The sequence below is a fragment of the Lissotriton vulgaris genome, chromosome 7 (assembly GCF_964263255.1).
Source record: "Lissotriton vulgaris chromosome 7, aLisVul1.2, whole genome shotgun sequence".
NCBI classification, from domain to species: domain Eukaryota; kingdom Metazoa; phylum Chordata; class Amphibia; order Caudata; family Salamandridae; genus Lissotriton; species Lissotriton vulgaris.
In genome coordinates, this window is record NC_141695.1 from 1150393056 (window position 1) to 1150409843 (window position 16788).

Consider the following 16788-nt stretch of genomic DNA (forward strand, 5'->3'; position numbering starts at 1 on the left):
TTAGTTTTGTGGATTTCCTGTGCTTTGGGGTGAAATGTGAATGTGTAAAGAGAACGGCCAACACTCTGTACCTCATTTGTTTCTCATGATCTCCGGATAAAAAAACAAAGAATATTTTGCACAAAAAAAAAATGTGCCCTGGCTCCTTCTCACCCCATGTCCATGAACATAAGAAAGGAAAGGAAAAAGAATCAAATGCAGCACAGTGGGATAGTCGGTGGTGCATTAGTGTGCGGGCCTTGCTCTACGGCTACCACATTATCCAGATCCTGCTGGACTATTATGCAGGCTGCGGAGAGATGTAACTAGAAAGAGCCTTCATCCTATCCATGGATTAGGACCAGGAGGGTTATGCGCATGCCCCACACCTTGCCTAATGGTGGGGCATAAAATGTCTTCCCATTTCGGACTTGTCTGTGGGCCTGGTGGTTGCACTGTGCCATGCCCTCTTGCCTTGCCCAAGGGTGGGAGGGCAGCTTAGTCGTGCCCCAGTGTCATTCTACTCTTTTGTTCTTGGCTTATGGCTGAGAAGAGATTGTAGCCGGAAAAGCGCCCCTCCTTTGCCGAAGTCTTGGGGAGCTTTCTTACTACGCCTTACCCTTAGGCAGGGGACGTACAGACACATGCATCATCCATTTTTGCGAGCACAAACGGTGCAATTGGCAAAAATCGACCGTTTACGCCCGCAAAAAAGGAATTTGTGATGCATCAAGGTTCAAGGCACTCACAATTTGAGAATTCACAAATAATTGCAATTTCTCAAATTGCGATTGCATTTAAGGAATCGTAATTTGTAATTCCTTAAATGCAATGCAAGAACCACTTTAAAATAGCGATTTTGCTATTAGGGAGCGCAAATTACCATGAGGTTGAACTTGATGGTAATTTGCAAAAAATTTGAAAAATGCACTAAAGTGAATTTTTCAAAGTTGTAGGTTACACACGCACACATGCCCTTGGGGCATGTATGTGCGCAAAATGTGTGCACAGAGCAATTTCAGGGGTGCAACAGGGTGTCCTTAGGACACCCTTGAAATTATATGCTAAATTTGCGAGTACTTATTGGTACTCGCAAATTGCACATGCAATCTCCCAGTCATTCCTATGGGCCTGTTGGCCCGTAGGAATAAATGGGAATGCATTCCTTAATTGCGAGTCACAATTTGCGAGTCGCAATTAAGGAATGTTTAGGAATCACTGTTTTAATAGCGATTCCTACATGCATAGGCTTTTGAGAGTCCTTAATTGTGATTCCTTAATCTTCGCAATTAAGGACTCGCAAAAGCTTTTCTTGATGCATGCCTGTTAATGTTATATTGTAACCTTGCATAAAGTTCAGGTTGTACTAGTCTTCCACCCCTGCAACTCCCACATGACCAAAGTATGGGTCAAAGTATGGGTGGATTGTGCCCGCAAACTCACACTGTGCCGAAGGCTGAGGGGTTTCCTCAACACCCACCACTTTGCTTAAGAATGTTGGTAATACTTCTTACTAGGCATACCTCCCCATCTTGTCTGCTCCTCCATGGCCTGAAGTATCTGGTGGTCTGAAGAGAAAGAGCGGAGGCCACAGCTGACCATGAACCCTCTTCTGTACCTAGATCCTCATGGTTCGGACCAGGGAACAGTGGGTCACCTCACAGCTCACCTAGATTTCAGTTCCAGATTCATAACATGGAAGCACCCATGAGCTACCCCGCTTCTCGATTGCCTGCAGAGTGGGGGTACGAGGCAACTTGTAGATGCACCTTCTAGTGATATCATGTTTAAACCCACATCGCACATGTAGGTAAGGTGGAGGTAATTATAAAACTACGGTCCCTTCTACAGGTAAGGGATGGAAAAGTAAAAGTCACACCCCCCTTGGTTGGGTAGAGTGAGGAGAAGGGAGCATACCCTATCGCTGTCCTTAGAGAAGGTCGGGGGGATAAATATCTCCACCCTTGGCTATGATGGGAGCACACACTACTTCTTCCTTTGGGTGCAGCATGTGTAGTTGCCTTTCCTTGGAGTAGAAGTGATGCCATCGGCCCATTATATCCTAAACTGTGATAGATTTTAATAAAAAGCCTCCGAATCTTGGGTATCACTCCTCGCTGTCCCACAAAATGCAACAAGCGACATAGTTTGGGCCACTTGCTGATCTTCCACGGCTCAGTTCAGAACTGAGGGCTGGAAGAGCTGTGATCTGCCTTGAGGAGCAGAGCTCATGAAGATCTGCACGCATTATTCACTCCTCTATGGCCCGCAGCATTTCATGGTTACTGGAGGATGGGGAAACCTGCAGATGCCCCCTACTCTATTGTAAAAGTATTCCTCTGAATTTTTTTAATCTATCTGCTTCGTCTTTTTTCTTTTTTACTTTTAGCCATTTTGCATAAATGTCTCTCCTGTACACATGGCTAAAAAAAATTAACAAGGCCAATAGCTCCCATAGGTGAGACCGGTTGCCTTTGCCAATGCTTGTTTTTAAACAGGAATCCCATGAACGTCTGTTCTCAGTCTGTGCATCTTTGGAGCATCATATGAACCTGGGAGCTTGAACAGTTTGGGCAATCCTGGTCTTGTATCGGTCCTCTTCCGAGATCCAGCATTAACAGTGTTTTATTGTTTTTGCTCCAAATGCCAAGTGTTTACTGTTCGTTCACCTTCCACCAAAGAAGCCCCAGAGAGCAGAGTCGGACTGGCTCGTCTGACAGGTGTGGGCCGTTTTTCGCCAATTGTGGGCGTATGTTAAGGTCTGCTGGACCGGTTTCTTTTTTTTTTTTAAATATATTTATTGAACAGCATCACATATTCACAGTCAGAAATACTATAACATTATTATCCATATAAGCAGCTGAAATATATACAATATAGAAAATGAATATAAATTCCAGAGACGAGAAGATAAAGTACTAGAAGCTTAGAGGAATCAACAAAAGGCGTACAATACTACTTGAACATAATAGTTTTTACCTGCTTATTTTGCTAAATTAAATATATTTAGTATTAAACAATATAGCTACTAATTAAGCGGTTTGATCCTTAACCCCATGCATCCATCTCTCAACTGGTTCCCATATTTTCTGGCCCCGCATTCGAGATCGCATCCCTTTAGATGAATATATTGCAGTTTCATGATTATATGTGGCCAAAAACCTTGCCAGCCACATTTGGAATGTAGGAGAATCTGCATCCTTCCAGCTAGCCGCTAATAGAATCTTATAAACAGTTACCCCAATACATAAACATGACTCCTGGGATCTATTCAGTCCAAGTGAGTTATCATAGCCCAACATATAAAGCATAGCTGATACCGGGATCGGATGTCCAAATAATTCTTCCCAGAATTTATTCAAATCATTTTTAAGTGGGGTTAACACCCGACATCCATAGAACATGTGAATTAGATCCGCAGGACCCTGTGCGCATCTTGGACAAAGATCATCCGTTCTTTTACCCCATTTAAATAATTTTGCTGGGGTAAAATATAGATTAAAAATCGTTTTATATGACTGAGCTTTTAAATTTGAAGACATAATTATCTTGGATAATAATAACAAACTATAATCAATATCTACATTTGGATCGTTAAGCCTAGTAGCCCATGATGTTTCAGTATATTCTATATCATCATCTATTTTTTCTAGAAGTAACTCATATATTTTCCCTATTTTTATATTTTTAATTGTCAGAATATCTAGGATAGGAATTGATTCATATGTGATCTCAGGTATTTTAGCATTCAAGATTGCTTTAATTTGATGAAGTTTAAATTGGTGGCTGTTGGGAATATTATATCTCTTCTGTATATAAGAGAATTGAAAATCTACCATATTTTCGCCTAAATCCAAAACCGTTTTTATACCTGCTTTATTCCATTTTTTGGCCATATCATCATTTACTAAACGGGGAAGAAGAAAGGAATCCCAAAGTGGAATATATTTATTATGTTTCGGGATTGATAAAAATTTCGATATTTTAAGCCAAACTTTCCTAGAACTAACAATTATTTTAAATTTAATTTTTTTAAAATAGCTTGGTTCTATCTGCTTTAATAAGAGGCCTTGGTGCTTGTTCCCTAATAGCAATTCATATATAGAGGGTATGACTGGTGCTATTATATTAGACTCCGCCGCTTTTGTATAGAGCATGGGAGCTATTTGTTGAAGAAAGACCGCCCAGTAGTATAGTAATATATTAGGAAGGGCTAAACCTCCTCTATGCTGGGGTAATGATAGATATTTGATAGACCTCCTAATTTTCCCGTATTGCCACATAAAAGATGAAATTAGTGAATCTATAGATTTGAGTGTGGTATCCTCTACTATTAATGGTATTGCACGAAATAAATATAAAAGTTTAGGAAAAATATTCATTTTTACAAAATTACTCCTGCCGATAATTGATAAACGTAAACTATCAACTCTTTTAAGATCTTTTTCCAACGTTTTAATTAGCGGATCAAAGTTCAGATTAACAATCCTTTCAACTTTCGGTGTTAAACATATCCCTAGATATGTAGCACTATCTACTCTCCTACAGTCATTGTAGCTTGTATTTTCAGTACAGATAATGATTGTTTTGGCTTTATTAAGTGAATAGCCTGAGAACGAGCCAAATTGTTGGGTAATTATTTCAATTTGTTGAATCGCCTCCGCGGGATCAGGTGTTACAACTGCCACATCATCGGCATAGGCTAAAACTTTTGTGTCAGAGTTACCTATAGAAATTGGTTTGATAATTGTATTATGAAGTAGTTTATTGATTAAAGGGTCAATGTATAAAGCGAAGAGAAGGGGTGAACATGGACATCCCTGTCTTGTTCCCCTAGAGACCTTTATTACCTTTGATTCCTTTCCCATAATCTGAAGCCTAGCTCTGGGTTCGTAATACATAGCTTGAATAGATCTTATAAAATTAGCTCCAAAATTCTTTAAGCGTAGAATAGTCCACAAAAACTCCCATGATACTCGGTCGAATGCCTTTTCGGCGTCGAGGAGGATCATTGACATTTGGCCCCCCTCTGCAGACACAAAATCAAATAATGCAATGGCTCTACGGATATGATCAATTGTGCCCTTGCCAGGGATGAAGCCGTGTTGCCAGGGGGAGACCAGATGTTCAATCACCCCCCCGAGACGGTTAGCCAGAATTTTTGCATAAAGTTTAGAATCTGAATTGATCAGTGAAATAGGTCGGTACGAAGATGGATTCTCGACAGGTTTGTTTTTTTTGTGAAATATTATTATGTCTGTCTCTTTCCACGAGTCTGGAGTTGTACCTGTTATTTGTATGCCTGTAAAAAGATCTAATAAAAAAGGCAGTATAATTGGACCTAAGATCTTGTATAATTCCAAAGGAATTTTGTCCGGACCTGCTGCCTTTCCAGAAGCAAGACCTGCCAGTGCTAGTTGAAGCTCAGTGATAGTAATCTGATTCTCAAGGTTATGGTTAGATAAATTGTCAAGAATATTTATTGAATCTGTGTCTCCAATGAATTGATTTACTGTATTAATTATTTCGGGCCCATTTTGTGAGTTATCCTCGGAATATAGGTTTTGATAATACTGCCGGAATCCTTCTATTATTTCATGAGGGTCAGTATATTGAGTATTATTTATATTTATACAGGGTATTGTGTTATAAGAGGCTTTCTGACGAGTACGTAGTGCCAGCTGTTTCCCCACTCTTTCCCCGTTTTCATATAGATTGTTTCGATGTGCTTGAAATGTCTCGGCAGAGCGCTTAGTTAACCAGTTATTCATCTCAGTTTTGAGAATAATTATCCGATGTAGAATATGTTTCCCATCTATACCTTGGGTTATCGTTAAGACATGTTCTTCTTCAGCTTGAATTAAATCACGGGTTAACTGTAAGTTTTTAGCTTCTCGCATTTTATTAATACGAGAAACATAACTTATAGTTTCGCCTCTGAGTGCTGCCTTAAAACAATCCCATACCGCACATCTAGAAGCACTATACTGATTCATGTCAAAAAAATCTCCTACCCATTTTTTAATAAAACTTACATATTCTAAATTAACTAGGAGTTTCCTATCAAAAGTCCATTTAGTCCTCGGTCTGACAAAGTTAGATATATCCAGTGTTAAAACGAGTGGGTTATGATCTGATAGGATCTTTGGGAGTTTTTTGATCTCAGCTTTGCTTGTCAGGTCTCGTGTTGCTAAAAAGTAGTCTAATCTCACATATTTATTATGTGGATATGAGAAGTAAGTGTAGCCAGGATCGTTATGTTTCTTTGCGTCCCATATATCTGTCAGATCATGACTGTGTATCAGCTGATTAATGGCTCTATATACCTTAGGTTTCCTGCCAGCATAGTTATTTTGCCCAAAACTATGGCATCCTGGCCCTAAGGAAATATTAAGGTCACCACATACTATAAGTGTTTTAGGCCATGATGCAAGCTCTATCTCTAGTTTTTCGATAGTCGCTGGATCGTCATAATTCGAGGCATATATTGAACAAACGGTTAAACCTGAGGATAGTGTTGCTATAACCCATCTTCCTTGAGAATCTCCTATCTTTCGTGTAGGTTCGCCTAGATATGCTTTGGTAATAATCGCTACACCACGGGTATTAGATGTTTGAGATGTACAAATGCATAGATTATAACCAAACAGTTTTAAAAGGTCTCTTTTATCCCAAGGAAGATGGGTTTCTTGTAGACAGACTATGTCAAAAGAGCCTTGTCTAATAATCTCATTTAAGCGAACCCGTTTAGTTTTATCGTTTAGACCAGCTATGTTCCATGTGCATATCGTTAACTTCCCCATTGCAGTTTTAGAAGATATTCTATGTAATCCTCTAGCATTTCAAGTAGTTTTTTTACACTGATCTGTCTATAGTTTTCTGTTAAATTCCATAAGTTTTGAACTATCCTTACTGCTGACTTAAGACATATAACTGTGAATTTAGTAGTGATGCTGATATTTTTTTTTAGATTTCTCCCTCCACCCCCCTCCCTCGGAACCACCCCTCCATCCCTCCCCCCTTCTGCCCTTCCCACCCGGGTGAGACAACAGACTCTGTGAGAGTCCGTGGTGATGAGCATGCAGCGTGCGACTCAGGCTCCTTTATCATGTCAAAATATTTCAGATAAATGCCGAGCTATATATCAAAAAAAGAAAAAAAATAGGTAAATAAATCGCTAGCTAATCCAGTCTTCTATATTCCATTTAGAACTACAGTGTCCCATTAATAATCCACCACCACCCAATCAGTATGCAATATTCTATATGCATCTACCACACCCCGACATTTTTTAGACAGTAAATCTGTCCGGTATTTTACATATATTGACTACAGCCTAGTCTAATAGCAATAGCTCAGTTAGATCCTGATAATTTTCTTTTGCTAACGCTTGGCTGAAATTTCATCTAGAAATTCTTTGGCTTTTATTTCTGACGTAAAATACTTGGATTGACCTTCCCAAATCACTTTTAACCGAGCAGGATTGTTGAGGTACGCTTGGGCCTTTATATCCTGAAATGGCTTGATAAGTTGACGGAGCCTCCAGCGTCTTTCCACTGTAGTGTGGCAGAAATCCGGGCGGACAAAATATGACACCTCATTCCTGATTCTTTTAGACTCGGGTCGGGCCTTCTCAAACACTAATTGGCGAAGCAAAAAGTTTCCGAAATAAACCAAAATGGCTCGAGGGTAGCCCCTGGGTTTCTGTGCATGTTTCAACGTGAGAGGTACTCGATGGGCTCTCTGGATCTCAGCTGCCCAGTTCCAACCAGTTAATTCAGGAAGAGTGTCCCGCAAAAGATCAATAACAAACACTCGGGCGTCCCCCCCTTCCTCTCCTTCCGGAACCCCTAAAACTCGTAGATTGTTCCTTCGCTGCCGATTCTCAAATTCTTCTAGCTTCCATTTAATATCCGTTAGTTGCTCTTCATGGGAATCTACGCGGCCCTGATGGGTAGCTAGTTCTGTTTCATTAGTCATAATTCGGGTCTCTACTTCTGTAAGCCTATCTCCAAAAGAGTTACAGGTTTTGGCCAGTTTGCGCACTACCCCCTGCATTTTACGCATGGCGGCTTGGTTTTTACGTGCATCCTGCCGTGTTTCTTCTCGGTGTGTCGCGATTGCCTGTAGAATAATACCTACTGCTGAGGTTGATATCTGCGATTGATCATTCGAGAGAGTTTCAAGCGGAGTGTTAAGCGGGTTATTTGAGTGGTCCCATAATAAATCTTTCGAGCCCTGTCTTTTGGCTCTTTTTCTTAGAACAGTCTTAGCTTTAGAATTTGGGGCATCTGACTGCTCGCTGGGGCTTTCATCAGTAGTAGTAGAGATATCATCTTCATCATCCGACCACTCCCCCCTTTCGGAAAATGAAAAAAAATCACTTGGATCTTTTTCTAACTCAATATCCACTATATTTGTCAAGCCTTCCTCTACCAAGAAACCTATAGTTTGAGGCTCCTTGCTTACTGCCCCCAGTTCTTGTACTAAGCCCCCAGAAAATCTCAAGCTCAGGTTCTCAGTAGGGCTGGCTGTGACTGTTATTATATTTTCAGCAGTAGGCATATCTATACTGGTATTGGTGTCTTGATTTTCTGCTGTCATGTTTGTTTTACCATTATTTTTAGGCGTTTCTGTAGTATTGTCAGTTTTCACCTCTGGGGCCATCTTTACATTGCCCTCAGCACCAGCCTCCTCCCGATTTTGTTCTGATATACCTGTATCCTGCTCTCCGACGAAAGCAGCTTCTTTCTCTGTCTCCACCGCTGCTGGCGCTTGCTCACGCTGCCGCTGAGCTCCCGGCAATTTCCCAGGCTGTATGGTGACTGCAGGACCCGGCTCACTCTGCTGACGATGCCCCGGAACAGGAACTGGTTTCCCTGCCTCTCGAAATAGATCCGCTACAGTAGGGCCGATGTTGCGGGAAACAGCGCCTTTTTTCTTCTGGCTTAAGGGTTCCGGCAGCGGAGCTTTCACAGGCCCTGCGCCAGTGCTGAGGGTTTCTTCAGATTTGGCTAGCTTCGCCGCTCTGGCTTTGGCGGCCGCCGACATCGATGCGGGGGTTGTCATTGGTTTCGTTTTAGGAGCCGCCGCCGCCGTTTTAGGTGCCATGATCGGGTCTTTCAGGCTGCAGCCACTGCCGTGCTGATCAGGTCCGCTAGGATCGCGTCTATGCAGGTGAGTGCTCAAATCACTTTCTTTGTTTTGAGACTCTTTGATATGGAGTAGGTCTGATGAGGGGTAGGCTCTGCTCACAAGCGTTCGAAGCACCATCAATCCGATATAGGTACTGATAGAATAGATATGCTGGTGCATTTTTTTTTCATTACGTTGTATCGTATTATTTCAAACCCCTATAACAAATGTGACGTCCATTGAGAGGGGATTTAGCTAGCGGTATTTCTCTGCTTTCATCTCATCTTTTAGGAGCCTTCGTCTGTGCTGCACTGCGGTCTAGAGCACGACCGCCATCTTGCCTCCCTTCAGATTTGGCTACGGGTGGTGCCGGACCGGTTTCTACTGTTGATTTCCCTGATATTAAAAGAAACATTGTTGAAGCAATTTCAAATCCATGCAGACTTCCATTCCTTGTAAAACACTTACACAGCGCGTCTTTACAAGTTCAAAACTGTCCCTGTTTGCAGACATGGGCCACTTTTTTAGCTACCTCAATCACTAATGGGAACACTTTTATTTGGGAACCGAGGCCTCTTTTCTGTCCCAGTTCGACGCGGCTGCTAGAGAGCACTCAGCGCACTTTGAACTGGCTGACATGTCATGCTTTATTTTTCACATACTTCACATTAGGCATACGTATGTGCCGACTGAAGCAAGTATGTCTCTCATCTGTTTCGCGAGGACTTGATCTTCGAAGTAAGAAAGTAGATGTATTCCAGACCTAATTCTCAGGATTGAAGAGGGTATTTGCTACTCTTTCCTGCGTTAAGTTAAAAGCAGTGGCAGCCGACACAGATAAGGAGTGGTGGTAGGTGGAGGGGGCCAAGGGGAGTGCGCGGCTGGGGGTTTAAAATAAATGTTAAAAAAAAGACTTACCTGGTGATGCCAGCCGCCTCACGCTCCTCTGTTCCTAGTCCCAGCAGTCCCTGGGACAGCATCCCGGACTCCCCATCCAATCCCCGCACTGCTCTCAAGCATGAGAGCAGGGTGCGGATTGGACTGAGTGGGCTGGAATAACGCTCGCTCAGGCACAGGGAGTCTGTGATGTTTCTCTAACCCAGCTATAGAATACAGCTGGGTTGGATGAAACCTAAATGTGCATGTCAGTTTGGCCAGCCAGAGATGGCCGGCCATACTGACATGCACACTTAAAAGTGCACCAACCACTCCTCTTCCCCCATCCCTCCCTGCGCACGCTGGCTCAGCCAGCAGCTGAAAAGTAAATCGATAATAAAATATCCTTTTATTTTTCAGCTGCTGGCTCTGAGCCTGTGGGGCAACGCTTCTCGCCGCCATTGCGGTCGAGCCGCCTCTGGTTCGAAGGCCCCTAGGACGTGGATTTTAAAGCAAAACTGTGAGAAGAGTTTGATGATTTCTTTAGAATCCGAGAGCGGAGTAGGAGTCACATCTAGTAGCCATAAAAAGATATTGGTGTTTAAATCACATTCCCATATTTCAGTATCTGAAGTCAGTTATTTCTTTTTTTTTTAGTTCTCATTATTTAACTTATTATCACATGATACAAGGCATAGGCCTCTCAAAAAAAGCATATGCTCGAATTATAACTAAATGCACTATGGTAACTAGAGCATCTACCCACAGCCCTGACTGGCTCTAGCATTCAAAGAATGGCCACGACACATGTAGGGAAAGGAAAAGGAAGGGCAAGATAAACAATAATGCGGGAGAGGCGGGGGGGGGGGGAAGGGGAAAGCTACAAAGAGGGAAGTGAGGGTGTAAGTAAAAGAAAGAGAAATTACCTCTCAATGCACGATTAGTGAAAAGATCTGAGCACCAAGATTAAAATATAATTGAAAAGGCCGTATAAATATTAAGAGTGCTGTTTTCCTGTAAAAAGGCCCCGCAACCTCCACTTTCTGAGGCAGTAAGCGGAGGTTCTTCATGCTAATTTCACTGTATTATTTATTAAAATGGAATTTGGCGTTTGCACTGTAGTAATACATTTGCGAATGAGTATTCACTGGTACAGTGGCTCTACATCATTTATGTTAGGGATGTGGAGTGAGGGCCTGCTGCAAATTGCGGGGAAGATGTCTGGGGTCAGCGGCGGCTATTGCAGGCGAGTAGGGGTGTGCAAGGTTTGCACTCTGGCCCTACTCAGACTTGGGTGTCTCTGCCTGGTAAAATGGAGCCAGCGAGCAGGAACTCTGGGCCACCTTTGACCAGGCGGATCCCACTCTACCCGACTTGTAAGCAGGACTTTAATATCGATCTTACCAATGACATTTTTGGCTTTCATCCATTTTCCAAGGGTGGCCCTACTCTCTGTCCTTGAGATGTTGCCCAGATGAGACCCTATATTGAAGTATATCAGGATTCACCCAATTTGTGTATGTATATGTGGAAGAGCCCTAGAACTGGAGATTTCTTATCTTCTATCTGTAAATGACCTCTCTCCCCTTCCCTCTGCAGATTTACCCCTATGAACTTCTCATGGTGACTACGAGAGGGAGGACTCGATTGCCAAAAGATGCAGACCGAACTCGATTAGAGGTAAGTGGACACCAAGACCAGTCTGGAGAGATGTGCTGTCACTATTCAAAACATATGACTAGTGTATCTAAGCTTAAGAATACCTGATAAACACACTATCACGAATGTGGCAATCTAGTCTCAGCCATGTACTTGAAGGTATCTTCTGCCGAATAACATTAAATATAGGCTGACCTCTGGCTCAAAGGTAGGGATCGCGTATCTATTAATTTAATAATTTACTCCACATGTTTAATTAGTGCAAATCAACCCTGGCGGAGTGTCAGTGCACTTTGCAAGTAAAACAACATCGGAGAGGCAGAGCCTACTTTACAATGAATTTAAAGAAACACTAAAAAAATAGATGCTACCAAATAACACACGGTGTTCCAAAAGTGAGCAAAGTGGTAGAGCAGAGGATTATAAGAGAACAAGCAGATGGGTTCAAAGTGGAAAAGTGAAAATGCATGATTTAACAGTAGAAAAAAGGGGAGAAGTTTGAGAGGTCTGGAGGACAGAGGAGAGGAAGTAAAAGACCAAAGAAGGGACAAAACAGGAGAGGATACAGCACACCCCAGAAACAAATTGTAAGGATAGTGAATAGTGGGACAGGTGCAGGCAAGGTGAGGGATGATCATAAAGAGAAGAGGGAAATGAGGGGTTGAGGGGGATTGGCCTATAGCAGGAAATGTGAAAAAGAGGTTGATGAGGAATGTGGTGAGGCACGAAAAGAATAAAGGATACAGGAAGGGGATAGAGTATGCACAAGATAACAAAAATATACAGGATAGCATTTACATTGCAAGGTTTTTTTTTCATAAAGTCCATGTTTTAACAGAGGTCTTTGTGTAACGTCTTGGGTTCAGAGGTAAAAGCCCTTTCTGCTCCTGAGGTTTTTAAAGGAGAGTATAGGTAGTCTAGATTTTGATGGCATGTGGCTTTGAACATGATGCTGACAAGATTGAATTTCCTTCTTGCATTGGTGAGGAGCAAGTGTGATTCAGGATAGATTGGGGTGATGTGGTCAAACCTCTTTCTACCAGAGACTAGTCTGGAAGTGGGGTCCATCAAGGCGTGAAGGGGGCTAGGGTAGGTTTGTTGATACCTGTCAGAGGGGAATTTCCCTGGTCAGGTCATGATAAGAGATTGGATGATCAGACGGAAGTCTTTGTGTTGGTTCAGGGGTATTACTTTTTTCCAAGAATAGAGAAAAGCTCTTGCAGATTTTACCATGTACTCAATGTGTGAGGACATGGAGAGATGTTGGTCTAACCAGATGTCAAAGGTTTTAACTTCAGAGGCAAGAGAAGGTATGAAGTTAATCGTTTAAAGTTCAGAGAGCCATTTGTGATCAAATTTAGTATGGGGCAGAGGGCAAAGCAGAAATAATTCAGTCTTGTCAGGGTAAACTTTGAGGGCATTGCTCAATATCAATTTACAAAGGTTATTCTGGATCTAGGTGACCCAGCTGACGCTTTCACACAGGCTCAAGAGGCATTAAATATAAGGGGGCAAAATATGCCACCAAGAAATGTAGAGGCAGATTTATGATGACTGGCGCATCCCTGCAAATCAGTAAAAATGCGCCAGATAAGATGTGTCATGCAAGTTTACCCTTGCGCCACCACAGATGTGCCACATTTACAATGCGTTGCAGCATGGCACAAGGATAAACAAATGCGTGATGCATCTCCCATCGGAAGGGTGGTGCATTGCTGGAGTCGTGTCGCAAGTGCAACGCAACTCCAGCAATGCTCGTGGCCTGCCCATACACAACGTGGTGCGTCAACCCTTATGCCTGCTTCAAGCAGGCACAAGGTTTTGACGCAGCAGTGTCCGAAAAGTGACTGAGTGAAATCTTGCAGATTTCACTCAGGCACTTTTCTGAGGCATTCCTGCGCCAGAACGCCCACCCTTCCCCGGAACGCCCACATGAAACCTAACGCAGGTTTCATGTGGCACAGGGCTTTACAACGTGACACATCTCCCTGGATGCATCACATTGTAATTCCGTCACAGCATGGCGCTAGCTTTACGCCGCCGCTGCGTCACAGAAGTGATGCAAGGGAGGCGCAAAAGTGGCGCACAGGGCTTGTAAATCTGCTCCGTAAAGTTTGACCACTTTTTGGCACACTAACAATGGGTGTATTTATGATAAGTGTTACTTTCCTACATTGGAGATTTCTGCAGTTTTTTCTACTAAAGATTTAATTTATGTACAAATGTGGCATTTTTCATTTTTATTTTTGATCAAAATGTGCCAAAAATCCTGAATTGCTTTTATAACCTTTTAATTGATGATGACGCATTTTTAACTCCTAAATGTTCCTTAGAACATATGCAAATGTTGAGCTAGCTGGTATAACAGTTTGACAATTTCATTATTTATAGTGACCTTTGCTTATAACCAAGTTAAATAAACTTTCCTAACTTTTACAAGTTGATATTACTGGTGAAAAAGTATAGTTTTCACGCCTTACTCTCACCTTTTTAAAAGTTATCAACAATATAATTTAGGAGGTTTCAAAATGTTTGGATTGTTTGTGTAAATTTAGACATTTTCACAAAATTGTCAACTTTCAGAAAATTAAAAACATTTTCTTAACCCATGTTAAAGAAAGAACCAGACTCCTGAACGACCTTTTTAATTTGACACCAGATCCATAATTGTCATATAGCTAGAAAATTGCCTGTCAGTGATGAAAGATATTGATATTTCTTTTTATCGCTGCTGTGTTGCAGGATACTGTATTTGTGGAATGTTTGTGCAACTACAATTGGGAATGTAGTTTTTCTGCAGTCGAGGAGTCCATCCTTGCTGCAAACTTTGTTACCGAGATCACTAGCTAAGGCCATACCATGATAAGGCTTCTAGGTACTTCAAACTTGCATTATAGGTAATTCTCACATATACATTTTTTTGCTTAAGTTCACACAGAATGTCAGGTGGGAAAAAAAGCGAGGCTTATATGTGAAGCTGTTTAACAGTCTTTATTAATAGACAGGAATGTAAGCAAACTACTGCAGTAAAAAAAAAGCCAGCTGTCTGATTTAACACTTGTCCTGTTCACTTTCAAGCGGCACTTGTCTGCAGAAGAGTTTTATCAAGTCTTTGGAATGACCATCACAGATTTCGACAGGCTGGCCCTCTGGAAACGGAATGAAATGAAGAAGCAAGCACGTCTGTTTTAGGAAGCAAATCACCTAACCAGAAGTCTACACATCGCTTTATAAATATATATTATATATATATATATAAATATTGAACCACTGTACAACTATCTCTATATATATTGTATTATATCACATTTGATCTGGCCTTGAGAAGATGCTGTTTTGAGCAGTGCCGGCTATATTTAAGCCTTACTGGTATTTTTATGATATTCTTTTTCTAAATGCTTTTGTTTTTTTCTTTTCATTTTTGGCGGGCACAAAGTTGTGTCTTGGTGCACCTATTTCTGACAAATTGCCTTGATTGTACCCAAAATCAGCTGGATTGACGACTGCAGTAGCAACATGTTCCGACCACTCCGGTTTTCTCATGATCTGCCTCAGGACATTATCCTTCAATAATGTACAACAGGAGCTTGATAAAAGTAAAATCTACTGTCATATAGATAGCACTGACACCAAAGTTGTTGTACATTTATCATGCTCAGTATCAGAAAAAGAGTGTTAATAAGTATGCTGATTGTTTTTGTGAGGTTAGTAGAAAGATTATTGCATAGTTTTAAAGGTTATTCCTGAAGAGGTCCACTGACTTTTGCGTCAGTTTTAGACATACAAGCCTATATTACAATCTGTGGATCTAAATAAAGTTTGGGCATGTGATATGCAGCAAGGTGGGCGAGGGAGTTTGCCTAGATATTACATTAAAGGTTTTTTCTGCTCATTGTCTGATTTCCTCTAAAAAATTTAATTAATTTCACTTGCATACATTTACAGTGCTTATTAACCATAGATGTTTGTAGATTTTCAGCAGTGGGGAAAGGAATGTGTGGCTGCCGAGCACCGTCTCTTCTAATCCCTACTTCCAATCAGAGCTTGTGTAGCCATGAGTGACACAAGGAGGTAACATTCCTTGCAGCTTGAAGTCCTATAAATCTTGAGTGAAACATTCAGCTACAACCAAAAGCGATGTGTGAAGTGAAACTTTGCATTCCAAATATATGGCACATACGCTTGGGGTAGCGTTGAAGTGTTGCCAGTTCCAGAGCTCCCACAAAAGTAGCATCAATTGTGGAGAAGCAGGAACAGGACGAGAATGCCGCAAATTAGGAATGACAGCAACGGGAATTCTCCCCACTGGAGACAATGGAGTGGATTATTCCAAAGACGGTCTGCACATCTTGAGAGTAACATCCAGCTGCAAGAAAAGATGATGTGTGAAGTGAAACTTCGTCTATGGTAAAGTTTGGGATACATTTCCCAGCTTCGCAAAGGGAGGAGTTGTTCAAATTCCCCGACGAGAGAAGGCCTTCATCTGACCATAGACGAACTGTCTGGCGATTGGGTTACTGGGTTGTGGAGAAGTGTGGCTCAATGGTTAGAGGCGGCAGACCCGGAAGCTGAAATCGGCCCGGAACCAGGGTTCGATTCCCAACGCGGCAGGGTCTTGGGTCAAAATGTCTGCGGGCCTGATAATTCTCACCTCGGCGCCTACTCTAACCTTGGGTTGCACTCTGCAACTCTGGGCAATAGCTTGCTTAATCTTCACAACGGCCCCTTCAACGCAGGGGATGCCTGGTCTCACCTTGGGGGTGCCCAGAAGGGACCATCTCACAGGGAAAGCCAGGACTGGTTCCCCAGCGGTATAGAGCGCCGGGATGCCCGCAGTGCGGGCAGCTGTGCGCTTTACAAGTATACAACATTTGCATTTACATTTACTAGACATTTTTTCCTTTCAGCATCCATGCAAATATTTCTGGAAATTATTTATTTGCAGGTAAGATTACAGACCTGTTAAATTCCAAAAAAAAAGTCTGGTGTCTCTGGGGAATTTGGTCACAATAAACTACAAACAAACAATGTTTCCCATATAATGCCCCAACACTCTGGGACAAGTTTATAGTGATGTTAAAGTAACAGCTAGAAATGTTGCCATGATGGGCAGATGGCTGGTACTTCGAAGTAACCAAT

General features: G+C 41.9%; 1 protein-coding gene across 1 annotated transcript in view; it reads left to right on the forward strand.

Moving 5' to 3' along the window:
- The window catches only part of LOC147703053 (actin-binding LIM protein 3-like), a 181107-nt gene extending 165565 nt beyond the window's left edge, over nucleotides 1-15542 (forward strand). Inside the window, exons 12-13 of the mRNA XM_086929469.1 lie at nucleotides 11590-11670; nucleotides 14728-15542. Coding sequence (XP_086785595.1) covers nucleotides 11590-11670; nucleotides 14728-14841 — 195 coding nt within the window. The 3' untranslated portion in view covers nucleotides 14842-15542. The remainder of the gene's footprint in view (nucleotides 1-11589; nucleotides 11671-14727) is intronic.
- Nucleotides 15543-16788: the final 1246 nt, after the last annotated feature.